At 32.3% G+C, this 18,040-nt stretch overlaps 2 protein-coding genes across 18 annotated transcripts in view; one reads left to right on the forward strand and one right to left on the reverse strand.

Annotated features, from left to right (window-relative positions):
• The window catches only part of LOC127874130 (von Willebrand factor D and EGF domain-containing protein-like), an 18,051-nt gene extending 8,041 nt beyond the window's left edge, over positions 1 to 10,010 (reverse strand). For all 17 annotated transcript variants that reach the window (XM_052418305.1, XM_052418303.1, XM_052418299.1 and 14 more), the window contains exons 1-16: positions 9,843 to 10,010; positions 9,540 to 9,737; positions 6,224 to 6,394; positions 6,050 to 6,073; positions 5,654 to 5,943; positions 5,406 to 5,492; positions 4,832 to 5,200; positions 4,519 to 4,604; positions 4,285 to 4,348; positions 3,947 to 4,141; positions 2,491 to 2,651; positions 1,973 to 2,249; positions 1,645 to 1,806; positions 1,126 to 1,408; positions 826 to 1,016; positions 1 to 59 (exon numbers count right to left, since the gene is read on the reverse strand). The exon at positions 1 to 59 is cut by the window's left edge and continues 208 nt beyond it. In XM_052418305.1, the coding sequence (XP_052274265.1) occupies positions 1 to 59; positions 826 to 1,016; positions 1,126 to 1,408; positions 1,645 to 1,806; positions 1,973 to 2,249; positions 2,491 to 2,651; positions 3,947 to 4,141; positions 4,285 to 4,348; positions 4,519 to 4,604; positions 4,832 to 5,200; positions 5,406 to 5,492; positions 5,654 to 5,943; positions 6,050 to 6,073; positions 6,224 to 6,394; positions 9,540 to 9,737; positions 9,843 to 9,888 (2,663 nt within the window). In that variant the 5' untranslated portion in view covers positions 9,889 to 10,010. The remainder of the gene's footprint in view (positions 60 to 825; positions 1,017 to 1,125; positions 1,409 to 1,644; positions 1,807 to 1,972; positions 2,250 to 2,490; positions 2,652 to 3,946; positions 4,142 to 4,284; positions 4,349 to 4,518; positions 4,605 to 4,831; positions 5,201 to 5,405; positions 5,493 to 5,653; positions 5,944 to 6,049; positions 6,074 to 6,223; positions 6,395 to 9,539; positions 9,738 to 9,842) is intronic.
• Positions 10,011 to 10,679: 669 nt separating this feature from the next.
• On the forward strand, positions 10,680 to 14,690 carry LOC127874140 (pancreatic secretory granule membrane major glycoprotein GP2-like). The gene is made up of 6 exons (XM_052418334.1): positions 10,680 to 10,891; positions 11,280 to 11,489; positions 11,708 to 11,881; positions 12,161 to 12,310; positions 12,605 to 12,734; positions 13,557 to 14,690. Exons 1-6 carry the CDS (start codon positions 10,837 to 10,839, stop codon positions 13,600 to 13,602), a joined length of 765 nt encoding a protein of 254 aa, XP_052274294.1. The 5' UTR covers positions 10,680 to 10,836; the 3' UTR covers positions 13,603 to 14,690.
• The last annotated feature ends 3,350 nt before the right edge of the window (positions 14,691 to 18,040 follow it).

Below are 18,040 nucleotides of genomic sequence, written 5' to 3' on the forward strand. Positions count from 1 at the left end.
TCCAGTGAAGCATTTACCACAGTGGAAGGAAATTCGATAGTTTGATTTTCAAATGCCACCTTGAAAAAAAATGTGAACAATGGCATAAATATATACATATTGCACTTATTGGAAACTTTTTTTTCTAAATATTTACTGTCAGAATCCTATGTTTTTAGTTAACATATATACTCCTCAAACAAACGCAACTCGGACACTTGTAACAGCAGGAGTTCGTAACATGTTCAAGTGTGTTGACATATTAAATACTTATCTCTCGCATGTGCACCAAACGTGGTCCTTCAAAATATTCGGACATTTTTTTTCAACATAACACATAAAATTTGTATAAACTGTATTGACCATAGTTTAAAAAAAAGTATTTTTATGTATAATCTGTATAATCTCTATCAATCTATTTTCTGTTTATTTAAATAGCTATACCCGTTTGCTTCCAAGTTAAATGTGAATTAACGGGAAAATTATCAATCTGGTAAATGACAATCTATAAAATTATAATTAACAAATTTATTTCCTGGCATGTCAGTTTAAGCCACCGGAAAACTTTAAATAAGTATTAACATTTCTGACCAACGGCGATGATCAAGTTTGAAGAATGAAGATTCTAAAAGTTTATTAAACGTTACGTATCTATGTAGCTATACAATATCCGTTTGAATATTCTCTCTGACTAGTATTTCATACAATAAACGAATGGCAAAATTATCTCTGTCCGAAAAATACAAGGGAGCCATTATTATAACATCCATGTAACACATTGTTTCGTCATTTCGAATTCTTTATAACAGTGTCATTTGTAAATTAATTTATATAAACAAAGCTTACCTGTATTGGAGTTAATCTACAAGATAGTTTCGCTGATTCAACAAAGTTTCTTCCAATGACAGCAGTCTGTTTGCACGGTCGTTCCTTGATATCGCACAATCCTCTATCTGGTATACCAACAATTATAGGGGCAGCATTCGAGTCTACGGAACAGTCATCTCCTATGTAACCATTATCGCATCGGCATTTTCCTGAAATAGGTACATATGCATTATATATTCATAATATTAAACAAGAGTCATAAAACTGATACGCAAAGACGACTGTTTTAAATGGTGATAGTCAGTTATTGTACTTAACCATTCATGCATTGTCCATGGTTGTCACAGTCATTCGGACATGACACCTCCTTGATTCTCTGTAGTAAATCCGATGTAAATAGCGATGTGTTGAGAAACGATGGAGTTGTTGATAGCAAAAACGAAACATCACTAGTGTTAGTCGAGTTATTTTCGTAATTCGATGTTGTATTAAAATTTGCAAGGATTTCAGCTGGTATAGGTTGATTGAATTCTACGATTCGTATACACGCCTTTTTAATGCCTTCAATGTGCAGCTGTGTCCATTCCATCGAATTAGAGGCCTTTAAAAACGCAATTTTAGTAAAAATTAAAAACCACTCTAACTTTGCCGTAAATCACTGTGATTTATTGTCAGCCAAACGTTAATTATAGCATATGTGTTTAATTAAGTAACAACTACATGTACTATTGAAAAAATGAATCGAACTGTAATCAAGGTTAAGCGAATGTTTATAGTTTGAGGTACAATAGACTAAGCCAGGTACAAAAAGTTATATTATTACAAATGCTTGCTTACCATAGCATCCAAAGCACAGTTTTCTATGTACGTATTAATATTTAAACCAGGAAGATCAGAGCACATCTGCACACTGGTCGTATTCATCGCATTTTCACACTGACGTCTCGCTGTCGGGAGATCCAGGACAGTTGCTTCTCTTCGAAAACGCCCTTTCGAAATCTGTGATATGAATAGTTTAACTTCATGTTCTTGTATGTACATGTTTTAACTTTAAATAATAAATATCTATGCTAAAATATCCGATGACAAATAACGTGATTTAATTGTATAGCATGGAACCATTAAAAACAATGTACATTCATCAATCGTAAATGGTTGACATTACCAGAGAATCCAAAGCATACACATTGCTGTCAGGCTGAAATTCATGTTGAACATGAATATCTCTTTTACGTCTATCCGTCAAACACATTCCACTGTAGACGGTTTTAGACTCGACATGAGCGCATATTTTTACTCTGTCGCTACTGCAAGTGACATAATTTTTCAAACTACAGTCATCCCTGGGGTCGCAATCACAAGAACATACTGTTAATTCTTCCTGCCACCTTTCTAGTTTGAGTCTAAAGTTATGATCAAAAAGGCTGTTTGATTGCTCCAATCTGCAATTGAAAAATAAATACGGTAAAATTTGGAACAGAAAATGAATTGAATTATAATGTATATGAATCTACTAATCTGTTGCTAATATGTTTACCACTTGATCAACAAAGTAGTTCCAATCACGTGAGAAAGTATTATTCTGTTGATGTAGAAAACCAAAAATTCTTGAACAGACATACATATTAATATAACTCATAATATTTCTTTATTAAATATATTAATTGAATAAGTAAACGTTACTTGCAACAGACGCCCGCTGCATCGTTTGTACTGTCGCCATCAAACTTGCCGCATAACCCATCGGTTTCTTTGTAATCGAGAAGTCCTGCGTCTATATCTATTTCAAGGAACGTTTGCCATGTGTTGCGAATATGTACAATGGCTCCCGTTGGTAAATAGATCTGTAACATGTCATATCCAATACAAAAGGATAAACTGGTTTTCAATAAATATAATAAGTACAAACCGGAAATTCGAGCCAAGCGAGCTCGAGCCATCGGGTTTCGACTGTAGTAATTATTGCATAAATTTAATTGTTCTAACTTCAATAAAATTTATAACGACACAATAATTGATGCAGAACCTGTTTCTACGTGTCAACAAATTCCTCGCAGTGTTTGCCTCCCGTGGCGGGTCAAACGATATTCACGTGTAAAATCTTATTGGTAGGCTAACAGTATGTAAATTATTCAATTATTCATGTATTTCGTTGTTATATTCTTCAAAAGGGAACGTTTTGTTATAAGTTAACAGTAAAACATGTAAAACAAGTGAAATAAAACGACAACAATTAATTAAATTAATATAAAATATCAATAATATTTTAGTCGATTATCATCACCTGGTGTGAATGCAAAAAGGGTATGCGCAGAACCAGCAGAGGTTGACACGTACGTCGCATGAACAAATCTGAACATAACATTGGTGTTTTCCTAACCGTGTACATGAATTAGTTTTTTATTGCACGCGCGGAAATTGTGTACAATTGTAAAAGACTCTTAGTTCGGTGATGTTTTCATAGTATTTCCTCTGAGCCTATATTCTACTTTGTATTTCTCAATCGTTTTATCTGTTTTGGGGAAAACATAGTAAAATCGTGTAAATTGGCTATAAATAAACCCTACACAATTAGTATCCATACGAAATATTTCAATATGCACATGAAGATGTAACAACATACTCCATGTTCTTCATTTTTTTTTAATTTAAATTTCATGTGGAATAAAACCGGGAAGAGCAAATTGTCTTTTTCGCTGATTTTCTCATGGAGTTGAATATTATTGCTATTATTGATAGGTGTACATGTATATATAGTTTACATATATTTTTTAATATCCTCGTTTCTGCTGAATATATCAGGAGCTATAAATATTTGAATTCAGTTGGATGTATTTGCAGCTTCGCTGCTAAGCAGGCATATGCGTTTTGACAATTCGTTTTAAAAGTGTGCTTTTCTATGATTTCTTGTCCGTATTATTATGAATTTCATTTCCGAATGATATAATCATGTTCACAGAGCCCAAAGTATATATTAATTGATACATTTTATGCTGTATCACTACTTAAATGATATGCGCATATTGATTAAGGTTAAGTCATTTCAATCATATGGTGTTTAATTTTTTGAAAGAGTTATCTATTGCCTTTTAAGAATTGTGCTTTTCTACGTGTCAAAACTCATATAAAATGTACTTACATCGTATGCATTACCAGGCATTTTGTGTATTTTATGTGACAACACTGCATCATCGCAGATTTTAAATGTCGAGGACTGTTCCAAAATGTCGATGATGTAAACGTCCCTACCAGCCCGAACCGCGACCGCTTTGGTGCAGTAAGGACTGTCATTTCTTTCGTTATAATTAGGGCACGGGGCATGCATCGTATGAACCTAAAATGAAAGTACAATGTACAGGATTGATTATCCGTGCGAAACAAGGTGTCATTTACATTTTTATATAACATCTTAGAGAGAGAGAGCATAATCAATTGATGGTTATTTCAATACACATGACGTTTTTGGATCACTCTTACCTCAGTTTTATATTTTGTATTCCTATACAACAAGTATATTCCTGGCTTTTGGTTCTCAAATAACCTGAAACAGGCGAAATCCTAATCAAGTAAAATGTAAGATAGATTTAAATTAATTTTATCAATGCAATCATTCAAAACGTATAAAACTGTGTTTAATATTTACCATAGAAGCATTTACCAAAATGAATGTAATTTTGTCTACAACTGAGTATTACATCATGATAAACTTACTTTTTGTCAAACGTTTGCATGTGTGGATCGCTATGTGCAAAACAATGAGCAGAGCCAACTTTTGTAGAATCTACAAATGTGTGAACCTGGAACATACATTCGAACTTAAGGTCGAGTAAAACAGTCAATAAAATGCTTAATTACACAAATATCTACTTAACTCAACAAGTCACGTAAGTTTTAAAAATAAACGTTTATGGAACTTTGAAACACGCCGTATTTAAATCAAAGATGTACATGAAAAAACGAATAATAGAAGAAAACGTGTTCATAGTTATTTTATTATAAAAGTAATAAAAAAGCATCAGGTTACTTTAACGGACTCTATCCAATACTTGCTCAACATGTCGTGCGATCTAAGAGAATGCGTGCTCATCAGAACGTCATACTCAATTCCAAACTCTGGTTTCGAAACGCTGGCTCCGACTTTATTCGTTATTGTTATATTCTTAATTTTATGTACTTCGGATGTGTTAAAACGCACGCCACACGGCCTGGAATTCATTTGCAAGTTTGCCAATGTAGCAATAGTGCAGGTGTCTATTGTTGCTGTTGGTGTAAACACATCCACTTCGATGAAACAGTCTTTGGATGATGTGGGACATTCAAATGGCACGGTGAGTTCAAGACTTATAAAGGCATTGTCGGTATCCTTAACCCTAAGTGGACTGACAGAATGTACCTAACAAATGAAAATAGCATACATAGGAAATAAACACGAAAAACATATATTCAGCTTAGAACTTATCGTAAAGTGTCTGTTTTATTCCTGTTTGTCAATCTTTCTTTCAATTATACAGTTTGCTGATGTTGTTTTTCCAACTACATATTGCAATAGATGTTCTCATATTTAATTATTAACAATAATCCGTATACATAAATCTCACCTTAATTCCACAAAACTTCAAGTTACTGAACTTCGTGCGGCTGAAATTACCTATACTTGATTGTTGCCCTTGCACGGCACAAAGGAGCTGAAACAAATGTTTTTATTGTTTTGAATCAACGATATTATAAAAAAATATGTTACTAAATTGCTTTAAATTGTTATAAAACGCATTAAATTAATTTAATACATTAATTACTTTAATGCATTTATTACATTAAATGTTACTAAATTGAATTACATATGTACCGAAAATCCCATTTTTGTTATTCCATTTTGAATAAGATCTGCCTCGGTAAGTTTTGTTGCTTTTTCAAACGTTTTGTTTGACTCTTTATTTTCTGTACCAATCTTCAACGTCTTTTGTAGACCGGACCTGTCAGCCAGATGCCATGTTACTGTATAAATAATCTTTTCGTCCGCTTGATTCACATCAAAACTGCAAAAGTACTCCAGTTCTCTTCTGACAAATTCATCTTTTCGTATCACGCGTATGTCTATTGCAGGTGCTATATAGTCGATATTCGGAGCAGAAACGTCTGAAGTAAATTTAAATTACTTAAATTTCTTAAACACAAACATAAAACGTATTCAGTAAAAAAAGTATTCAGAAAGTTGTACAAATAAACTTTAATATATACTTACTGTGTGTTTCGTTAGTCGAAGGTACTGAAAACAGAAAAGAAAATTATACACTCACGACTTTTTAAAACAAGCATTACATAGACACGTTATTGGCAGACTATGTTAAATATCACGTGACATAATAAATTATTAGGTTGAGATACGATTCGAGTAAAATATGCTAGTAACATAAACCTATGCAATATCCTTCATCTGATCCATCGGTGGGCGAAAGATTAAATATATAATCGTGTTCGCCACATTTTTGTATTTCAATCAATTTGGTATATGGTTCGGCACAAGGAGAGTTGTCATTTATGCACAAAATTGCGTCAATCTTAATCCCGACATCAGGTAGTTTGTTATCTGAAAATTGAAACACACGGCATGCATAACAGCTGCAAATACATGTTAGTTATAAAGGCAAGAAATGCAAGTTAAACAAATGGGCAAACGACGAAACATTTAAGCATGTAAATATAAAATGTATTCTTGATGTGTTCGTGTATTTTGTTGTTAAAAACTGTAAAATAATAGATACCCAGAAACTTGACCGTGGTTGTTTTGTTTTCAATGTTTTACCAATTTATTTACTTTTAACTGTGTAATCTCAAGCTTGGTTTGAATATAAGTTTCATGTTTACACGATGCGAATTGTTCGATTATCAAGTTAATTATCGTTACCTTACAGACTGGCCCAATATGCAATACCGTGCTAGGTCGGCGTGTAAGCTAATTACACACATACTGTCTTCGCAACACCTCCATTCAAAATCAAGCTATTTAGAGCAAAATATTATGCTATTTTTAATGGCATTGACCTTAACCGTCTTGCCACAATTGTTAAGCACAATTCTTCTTTCCACACTAAAGCTTTAGAGCGGAGTTTTTTTGTGTTCTATTTAAGTAGAAGTGACTGACCCAACCGGCTTCAAGTGCCCACCCGAGCTAGATCGACACGTATGCTTACAAAATGCACAAATTCAGCGAAATACGTCTGGGTTAACTCAAGTTATTGAGCGGAAAGGAGCGGAAAGGTGCCATTCCAAGCTAAATCTGTACGCTAAACGCACAATTTCAGCTCAATATCGTCAATCAAACACTAATTACTGAGCGGACATTTTTTTCATTTTAAGTAACAATGACATTGAATTAAATCCGATTGGCCACAAATGCATTCCATTTGGTCTTCGTGAAGGTTTATTTAAACAATATCTAACGTTTCAACAAGATAGGTCAACTCGAACTAACTTATCGATGGGAAAGTCTTTATTTGACGCCGCCGCCCGCCCTGAAGGCCAAACTTTTATGCAGAACTTTACTACTTTCCTGATTCCGTATCACATAAATTATTCAATTACAATTTTATTCAATTATTAAATAACCACTAATTATATTACATATTTTAATAATCTCTTTCGATTATTGTTTCCATTAAAAAAAAAGTGTGGGTCATTTTGGACCTTTGATATTGTTTTTCTATTAAAAGAATTTTTACAACCTTTTGATCAAATGGTTATTAATACTTCACCACCTAAACCCATAATAGTAAAAAATAAGTAATAATTCGTAATAGAAAATATTTACCACATTTAATACTTAAATATACTAATTCTCAACAATTTGTATCTAGCAATGTCCACTGGAACAGAATTTCAATTTTATTGACGTGAAAGATTGTGTAATACTGAATTGGACTTCATAACCACTGACCTCTAATAAAACACTTCACCATTGCAGCAGCGTGCCAGTTAAATATTCGATGCATTTCTTATGAAATGACATTTTCATATACATAATTGAAAATGAGTTTCAGTCTAAAGTTGTCGCTATCAAAATTAAAAAATGTCGCAATGAATAACATGTCGTGTACAGTCTTTACACAAAAAAGCGCTTTAAAGAAAACGCGATAGAACAAATGATGGCGATTTACGAAGTAAGATATTTACACCCTACGCAATATGTATTTTTTGTGCAATCGCTCTTTGTTAAGGCGTGGTTAACAGCCATCTATTTATTAATATTTTTTAATGACTTTGTAATATGCTGTCAATTTTTTTTTAAACATAACAATGCTAACACCGGGTAATATTTGTATATTTGTAAATACATGCTATATATTCCTAAACTGCTATATATGGATGTTTCATTAATTGACATTAATTAATCCAACAAAAAACATGAGCAAGATGTTGCATTAAACATGTGAAGTAAATAAGGCCGTGTAGTACACTATGAGATTCAACTGAAGATGTGAAACAACGACTACCTTATTATTAACTTTTTATCATTTGTTTTTAGATCTGTAAACCATATTGTAATACATTTTTAAAATGTAAACCATATTGCTATACAATTTTAAACTGTAAACCATTTTGTAATACATTTTTAAACTGTGTTTATGCAATCCTGTCAAGTTCATCATCATACGATGTGTTTTCGTATTTAAAAACAAGAATTATTTTATTAATACCATAATATGACATTGTGAGACCGTTGTCACTTTTTTCCATCATATATTACGAATTTATGATATAATATTACGTCACTCAGCTCTAAATGTGACGGCTTTGGACCCCGTTGGAAATAAGTTTTGTACGATCTTTCGTCAAAACTTTACGGGCTATCCAGTGCACTTTTATATCTATATTTGAATATAATTTAATTTTGACCAATAAGTGTGATAAAGTGTAATAGAGTATAAACCATATATATATATGTATGTATTATTATCTATGATGGTGACTATCTGTGATATTTCTGAATTGTTAATAACTGTTTATATGGATTGTAGTATTTTGCTATGTGCACAAATAAAATTATTATTATTACCTTGAATATCCGACTGTACTTACAACTACCATCACAGAAAACGCGTGGAATAATTGAATGAAGCAAATACAGTTTATGGAACTCACAATTGCTAACCAAACTACATGCATGTGATTTGTTTGAAGAAGATTTACTATTACATTTACGGCGTGTCTATCGGATACAGATGTCCAGCCCAATCAAGCTCATTGTTATTGATTGAAAGAAAACTTAATATGAATTAATGATCTTAAGCCAATATTTATTTAAACCGCAGATTTGACAATGATAACTTAGTTTATTGAACATTTCATATTTTGAGGGGTATCAAAATAATTTATTACACTTGTAATAATAATTTCCTTAAGATTGTCTTGATTATTATATTCTTTTTAAATTAACTGTTATTAAAGAAAACTTTCTAATATAGCTAAATGTGTTTACATTATCAATAAACAACAACAATATTACTCAACTTATATCAGTTCACGCTTTACAATCGTAAATCACAAATCGGTTAAAATGAAATAAATCCTAAATGAACTAGCAGACTTTTGGGAGAATAAAACAATGTAGACAGCTTACGGCGAAATAAATAAATTACACATACCGAAAGTAATGTCGTTGTACAATGTAATTGTATGTGTACATACACACAATACTTTTTAACAACAAAACGGATATATATATAGTACAATACCTTTCATGTACCAGTTAAGGTGCACTCCGCAGTTTTCCGATGCATTCGATGAAAGCGTAAAGCCTTTCATTCTATACCATCCTGGCAGAAGATAACTGTCTGAGAAGGGCCTTTCAGATGGTTGTAGTACATAACCTACCAACCGTTGGGTTAAGAATGGAAGAGTAGAAGATCTTATGGCATCGCAGTCTGTGTCTCCTTGAAAATAATTCGAAAAAAAGGTAAATTATGCTTGCATTATTGTCCAAATGCTAGCTCTTTGCTTGTGTACGTTATAGTATTACGTTTATATAGACAACTCACCATTCGTAACCGACCATAAATACAGAACAGTGATCAGAAAACGCATGTTCAAGCTTCAGTACCGAATTTCTGTCTGACAAATTCAATCATGTTATATCGAATAAAATGATCGATACAAATTTTATAGGAACATTTGAGCTTTATCAGACACTTTATGCAATCATTTGGTGGCAATTCAAGTTTCTTAAGTATGCCAAATTTGTGGCAAACAGACAGATATCATTTTCTCACGGTCTTTTTAAATCAATGTAAAGACTTGTTTAAGTTACTTTTATCAGATTAAAGCATGTTCAACTTGTGTCATAGATTTAACCCAATGAAATAACATTGCACGCCAGGGATTATATTACTACAAATAGCGCAGACACATACTTATAATACATAGCTTCTCCTGAGTTACCATCGCAATAGTTACAGTTACGAAGCCCCTGTTTGAAACTCTGAGGCTAAAGATTTGTCTTTCTTAATTTCATGTGCTTGCTATTTTAAATATGTAATTATTTCGGGGTTTTATATCAGCAATTCAAGCCATGTAATGACAGATAAACTGTGAACAAGTCCTTTTAAAGATATCGCCCCGATAGCTGTGAATTAGGTAAGACGAATTGTGCTGATTAGTACAATATCCATCCATTTAGATCATTCTGTTGTGTGATTAATATATTAATTATATTGAAACAGTCAGTTTTTTCGGTTCGGACATGTTTTATCAATGTTTTATTTCAGAATTCGCAGTGATCCTTTAGCCCGCCATGGACACCGTATCAGGTTGTTATCTATTTAAACTATTCAAAACCGGAAGATACCAATTCTTTATCAATGTCCGTTTATAAAAATTCATCGAGTTTCGCAATGTCATAGTTGTTTAAGATATGAAACGTGTTTTCAAGCCGATCTGATCAGAACTTGTCTATCTAAAAAAACGTGCATGAACGTGATCTATCTAAAATGACTATCCTTCACGTATGGTTTAATATTTAAGTGCTGGTTACAAATGGAGATAGTTCCAAGTTTTGTGGTGTTCTTCCTCTTATACAAAGCTACGAAAGGTAAAATTTGTCAAACTAAATTTAATGTAACGTTTTCGCAAGTCAATTTATATGTAAATGCTTACAGACGAAATAATATGTGTCTTTCATAAATGCATAGTGTCCCAATTTAGAGAAAACTACCATGCTTTTATATTTTATGTGAAAAATAAATGCAGAAAAAATATTTATTTTTATTTATTAATCAAACTGTGTATATACTGTTCGTTAAAAAACAAAGTACGTTTTCGGACTATTCATAATAACAAATACCTCGAACAATGATTACCTTTTTTGTGTACGCAATCATATTTTGTGTAACGTACATAATATATAGGCGATAAGTATATAATTCAGTATAATATAATTAGTAGGCTTCATTTATTTATTTACTTATTTATTTACATAGGTTTCGATTTTGATCCATGTGTCAACCACACAGAGCTGAAGATAGGAGGTTCTCGCAATGAAAAATGTAAAGCGTCTGAAATTCAACTTGACAGTCGAAAATGTGATCAGGATCTGCCATCTGATTGGTACGTGACCGCAAATGCTACTCTACTTACCGATTCTCCTATACATGGCAATTGCGGCGCGGATACTGCTCTCTGGCTGAAGGGTAAAACATATTTAAAAATGAATATTACCATAGTAAATCTCCGATAGAACTATTATGTAAAACAAACGATAATTTCCATTTTTTCTGAACATTTGATGACGTTTAATTTATTAAAATATTGTAGAAAGACATACCCTTCTTTGTTTGACAACAACCGTAACGAGATAGCGTTACGCCGTTGTTGCAAAGATATTACAAAATCATATATTATCTTTCAGATGCACTTCCTGGTGTATCTGAAGGCATTGCAAACAAAACCATATGTGCAAAAGAAGGAAACAATACTTGCTCCAATCAGTTCAATATTCAGATCAAGAACTGCTCTACATTTTACGTCTACTATCTGGAGAGGTTGTCAGAAAACTTTACTTGTCCGACTGCGTATTGTTTCGGTACGTTAATACAATCCATTAAATGTTTTCATACAACCTGTGTAAAACTGTAGATAATATATACTTAATGTTTTCATTTTATCACCATGTAACTATACTCGAACATATTCCACTGAGCAATTGTGAATAAGTAATTAATATGAATTGCATCAACTCGTATGCTCATGCTTTCAAAATAACCCAGAGTATTTTATAACACGTGTATGCTAGGGCACCATTTTAAATAATTTTATATTTAGTCTAGAGATTTCTAACGTCAACATGAAAACATCTTTACAGAGTCTACGGAGCCATGCACACCTCCTGCAACAATAATACCGACTGCTTCGACAGGCGTGACAAATATACCAACAGTTACCGCCGCGACAACCGCATCGACAACTGCTACTTCGCAAAAACTATTCACAACGTCACAGTATCGTAACATAAGTAAAATTACATATGACTTACTGGTGTTTTGTAAAGTGATACTTATACTAAAATAGGGTGAAAAATGTGTTCTGTTTCAAGTGCAAATTATGTCATTACATATAATATAAAAAGATGCTTCTACTATAGTCTTTACAATGCCTCCTTTATATAAATGGCAAGTCTTGTGGTTATTCAAAGTAAAATGGCCAATCCTGTAATTAAAAAATGCGAGGTGTAAGCCGCTTTCATAACGATATTTAAGGCTCCTAATTAATAAAATATATTTGAAAATTTGAACTTTATTAATTGTAGGCACTCTTGGCATATTACCTGAAGAAGACAAACCAGTGAAATCGTCGCTGATTATTCCTCTTACCATCAGTTTATCGACCATATTCATCCTGGTGATAGTAATAATGGTGATAGTCCTCAAGATGAACATGTAAGTGTAAATTAATTTATTCCTTCTCTCCTTTTTTCATGCATTGATTGATTTATTCATTCATGCCTCGATTCTTTCATTCATACATTTATTTATTCATTCACTCATCCATTCATGCTTTGATTGATTGGTTGATTGGGTAATTAATTAATTGATTCAGTGATCGATTGATTGAATGATTGATTGATTGATTGATTGATTGATTTGTTCATTCATTCATTCTTTCATTCATTTTGTTTCATTCATTCATTCAATCATTCATGTATTTATTTATTTATTCATTCATTCATTCATTTATTTATTTATTTATTTATTTATTTATTTATTTATTTATTTATTTATTTATTTATTTATTTATTTATTTATTTATTTATTTATTTATTTATTTATTTATTTATTTATTTATTTTCGTTTCATTCATTTATTAAAAGCATAATTGGTTGGAATATGGCCAGACCATTCAAAAAACATATTCCCCGGGCAACGCAAATACACGGGCCAATGAGTTCAGAGAAAAAACTTTTATTGTCTTTGGCACAAGCAATATGTTGCTGACAGATGATCGTGTTAGAAATAAAATTAATTTGTTCGAAGCAACTATATCTCGAAAATATAGGTTCGATTTTTTTTATCCGCGACGATAATGGGTTACTGGCTAGTCTACCTATAAAAAAATTTGCATCACAAAAATTGTACCCTTTAGTTCATTTATATATGAGACTCGAATATCCGATTCCCAATTATCATGTGTTGTTTTCCTGGCTTTGATGAACATGAGTGTGTGAAATGTACATTAAACATCATGCTTTATATCTATTTCAGCTCAAGTCCAATATCCCCCCTTGAAGAGACTGCAAAAAAAAGATAATGAATTCGCAACCAGTTTTAACGAACATATTATTAACATTGAAATTGGATTGGTTTTAATCAATGAACCATCCATAGCTTTGTTCTTTTGTCTTAGATATGAACTGGTTTTATTATTATTATTATTATTATTATTATTATTATTATTATTATTATTATTATTATTGTTATTATTATATAATTCTCTGAAACATACAATAATAAAAATTGAGATCAAACGGTCAATGAAAAGCATTTGGGTTGAAACAGGTTTAAAAGCTGTGAAAACCTGACACTTACTCCAGCATTAAAACAAATCAAAGCGCCGAAGGCACTGAAGTTGTTCGCTGTTGTCGTCCTTGATTAGCTTGTGCGCATTGCACAGGCTAATCAGTGTGCACTGGCTTATCTTATTTGACGTGCATTAAGCCCCGTTTTCCCTGAAAGCAACCAATAAGTACAGATTTCAATGATAAACAATAGACTGGCCAATGTCATCTTACAAGCTGGTATATACACTCACTGCTAGAGCAGAAGCATTTATCGTCTGCTGCAGATAGGCAGCGGTAATCTTTCCTAGCAGAGTGAGTTGCGGTTCTTTTCGTAGCTAAGGCTTCTAAGCACATACTGATTTGCAAAATATGCTCTGTAAATTTAGTCGGCCGCTAACGCGACCAACTAAAAATTTATGCATGAAAAAATATATTTTTATCAGGGTGCTTTTAAAAAATGTATCAGGTTAGTGTGCCCTAACCCTCTAGTGTATACCAGACATTTTAGTTGACGAGTTAAGCCCTGAACTCCTAAGTTAAAATACTAACATGTCTGCATTTTTCAATATACGACAATATAATATAAATATAATGTATAAAGAATATATAAAAAATGAAATGATAAATGTGTTAATTATTTTATTAAGAGTATACTATAAATGTATGCATAACTGTACTAAAAAAATACATAAAGATTTTTTTTTTTAGTTTTGTAGATTAATGTACTTGACAACATTGACAACATTATATTGTTACGGAACGATTTTCAAAGTCTTCCGCATTGCTTTAGCCATATGAAATATATAACAGAATTATTAAAATAACTTATTTATATCAAGGTTGTTTTCGTTTCATTCACAGTATATGTTTTCGTCACCAGTAAATCATATACAATAGGAGAATAGGCTGTCAAATGTTTCCCTTAAGTCCCGTTAAGTAATCGATATTAAAAAACACTAAATGTGTGTCCCCTTTATCCATTCATTGCCACTACTACCTTTAAAGCTCTAGATGTTTGTAGCATGTTTACACAGAAGCAAACGCTAAATATGAAGGACATATGAATTACCCAAACCTAAAAAGTATTCCCATTTGTAATGACACAATAAAAGGTCAAAATATAAAATTACATGGGACCTCTAGCCTCCTGCAGTCAACTATACAATATGATCAAATTTCTTTCCTACACTTAACACTGTATAGGTATTGTATAGATGATGAGATCTAAATGTATTTACTACTATTACGTCTATATGTATTACTATAAACAATATTTGCCCTATACAGGACTACAATCTATTACCAGCTAGTGATAAAACCATTAAATTTTTATCTACATATAATAAATCAAACAATTTCCCATATTTCTATAACAAATAATATCAATTACCAATAAGTGATTTGCCTGAATAAAATACTATAATAAACAAATATCTATATTAATTTCATATTTCATAAATAGTATACACTTTGCATTTTCCCGCTATATAAGTATATTTTTGTTACAATAAACATCAGAAAAAAACTGGCATACTGGTGCATAGCTAAAGAAACTTCAGCGTACAGTTTATAGAGTATTGACATACCTGTATAAAGTCGCGCCAGTCAAAAATCATAAAAAGTGGCATTTAAAGTTATGGTAGCCAGAACTACACTTGAGTAATCCATAGCATTACTTTCACTTTCAATTTCAACGCTAGCGTCCCTAGCAGATTGGTTGACACTACTTTCCTCAGAAAGAAGAGAGGTTTGTACGACAAATGTAGCTCCATGCTCGTCAGTCGTTGAATTCCTTCGGAGACATTTCTGACACGTGAATGGAATATCACGATTGGCATTGATTTGACGGTGTGTGATGCCTAGAAAAATCAATAATGACCTTCATTTAGAGAAATGTTTTTTTATTTTAAAGATCTGATTATTTAAAGCGACAGAACATTTTTTGCGAACTATTTTAATCGAAATTAGCATACACAAGCTGACATTCAATCTCAAAATGAACATAGTTTTATGAAATTTATCATCGATTAGAGCTCAACACTTAACTCTACGTTTAGCTTATTAACCTGCCCTGCCTATTCTGTTTTAACCTATAGTTAAGGACAGAATACAAACTGACAAACATTCAAACATTCATTGGGTACAGATGATAACATGAAGATATATGAAAGATTCATTTGTATAAACAAATAGAAAAAGATGTCAATATAACATACATTTTGAATCCGCCCCTGTTAAATACAACAGATGCCTCTATGACTATCATACATAAAAACTATTAATTAAGTCAAATCAAATCAATTCATTAATAATAATTGATACAGTGATAAACTATTTAAAGATTTTGTTTTCATGATAATGTGCTAATCTAGCTGTATTGAATTATAATGTGTATGTCATATAACAATTTTATTTACTCAAAATAAAAATCCAAATATGATATTTATTTAGTCAAAATGTTTGTTTTGCAGTTAAAATTTGAATATAGTTATTATGTTTTATAACAAAATGTTTACTCCTGATGAAGGTCTAAATTGACCGAAACGTTGAGTGAATAGATATTTTAAAAAACAAAGAAGTTGTTTCTCTGTTTTATATAATAATTTAATTTAGTTATTATTCATTCTTAAAAATCATAACATATGACTTATCTTCATTATGTTACTATCATTTTATGCCTTTAATTCATTTTGAAAAAAAAAGAATGATTTTTTAAAAAAACTAGCAATTATAATGAACATTTTCATGGAATTGTAGTGCTCCAGTATACACATAGCTTCTTCTTGTTCACTAACAAATTAATAGAAAAAGCAGCTTTGTACATATTGAACGAACATGTAAATGAACACGACTTTCTGCCAAAAAACCAATCGGCGTACAGACAAAATCATTCGTGTGAATCGGCTCTCCTTAGACTTGTAAATGATTTATTGGATGCTATGGAACATCAAGAAGTGACTGCATTGATAGCATTAGACCTTAGTGCAGCTTTTGACACAGTGGACCACGACATCCTTTTGGACGTTCTGAAGTGTCAATACGGGATCGGTGGAATTGCATTAGATTGGTTGGACTCGTACCTTCGGCCACGGAGCTGCCGCGTAAGTGTGAACCAGACGATGTCTTCGGCGCGTGAACTAGAATGTAGTGTACCTCAGGGAAGCTGTTTAGGGCCTAGGCTCTATATCACGTACGCTGGAACCATATTTGACATTGTCCCCCCTTCCATTGATGTATATGGCTTTGCCGACGATCACACCGCAAGCAAACGTTTTCTACCCAAGCCAGAACTTGAGGCTCAAGCCGTTCACGAACTAGGAGTTCGCTTCGGAGTGTAATAATTGGATGGAGGGTAACAAACTCAAAATGAATTCTTTAAAGACTAAACATATAGCATTTGGAAGTGCCCTACAGTTGAACAAGTTAACCATCCAGGAGATTGACATTTGTGGTGCAAGAATCGAGAAACATAATACCATCAGATACTTAGGGGCATATTTGGATGACACTTTGAGTTTTAAAGATCACATAAAGATCAAGTGCAGAAATGCAATGTTAAACTTTTTTAAGATCAAAAGTATTCGCAAATACCTGACAAAAGATGCAACCGAAACCCTCGTTCTCTCCTTAGTAATTTCGCACCTGGACTATTGTAACGTCATTTTGTATGGGATTTCCGACAGTGATTTATCAAAACTACAACGAATTCAGAACATGTGCGCTAAGTTAGTTTTGAATCGCAGAAGAAGAGACAGTTCTAAGCAGGCACTCTACGATTTACATTGGCTGCCGATCAAAGCTAGAATTAACTTTAAAATTCTCACTTACATGTTCAATTGTCATACAGGAAATGCGCCAACATAATTGAATGAACTGTTAACACCAAAAGTTCAACGAAGTTCCACCAGATCATCAGAGCTCTGCATCGAGTGTTACACCGTGCCATTCAATAAACGAAAAATATTTAGTGACAGAAGTTTTAGCACAATAGGACCCAAACTGTGGAATAATCTACCATTGAGCCTGAAACAACTCTCTTCCATTGAATGTTTTAAAAGAAATCTGAAAACGCACCTTTTTAAAGACTATTTCTCATTGTTTTAACAAGTCAATGAACTGTAAAAAATAGTGAAAATTTGTGATAGTAAACTAGAAGATTAATATTTATCTGTATCAATATTATTATTC

This window comes from Dreissena polymorpha, chromosome 3, assembly GCF_020536995.1.
Source record: "Dreissena polymorpha isolate Duluth1 chromosome 3, UMN_Dpol_1.0, whole genome shotgun sequence".
Classification (NCBI taxonomy): Eukaryota; Metazoa; Mollusca; class Bivalvia; order Myida; family Dreissenidae; genus Dreissena; species Dreissena polymorpha.

Excerpts from the sequence above, each read along its gene's own strand:
- LOC127874140 (XM_052418334.1), top strand. The coding sequence starts at position 10,837 with ATGGAGATAGTTCCAAGTTTTGTGGTGTTCTTCCTCTTATACAAAGCT. Across the intron at positions 11,490-11,707 it reads TACTGCTCTCTGGCTGAAGG|ATGCACTTCCTGGTGTATCT; the intron begins GTAAAACATATT and ends ATTATCTTTCAG. Across the intron at positions 12,735-13,556 it reads ATAGTCCTCAAGATGAACAT|CTCAAGTCCAATATCCCCCC; the intron begins GTAAGTGTAAAT and ends TATCTATTTCAG.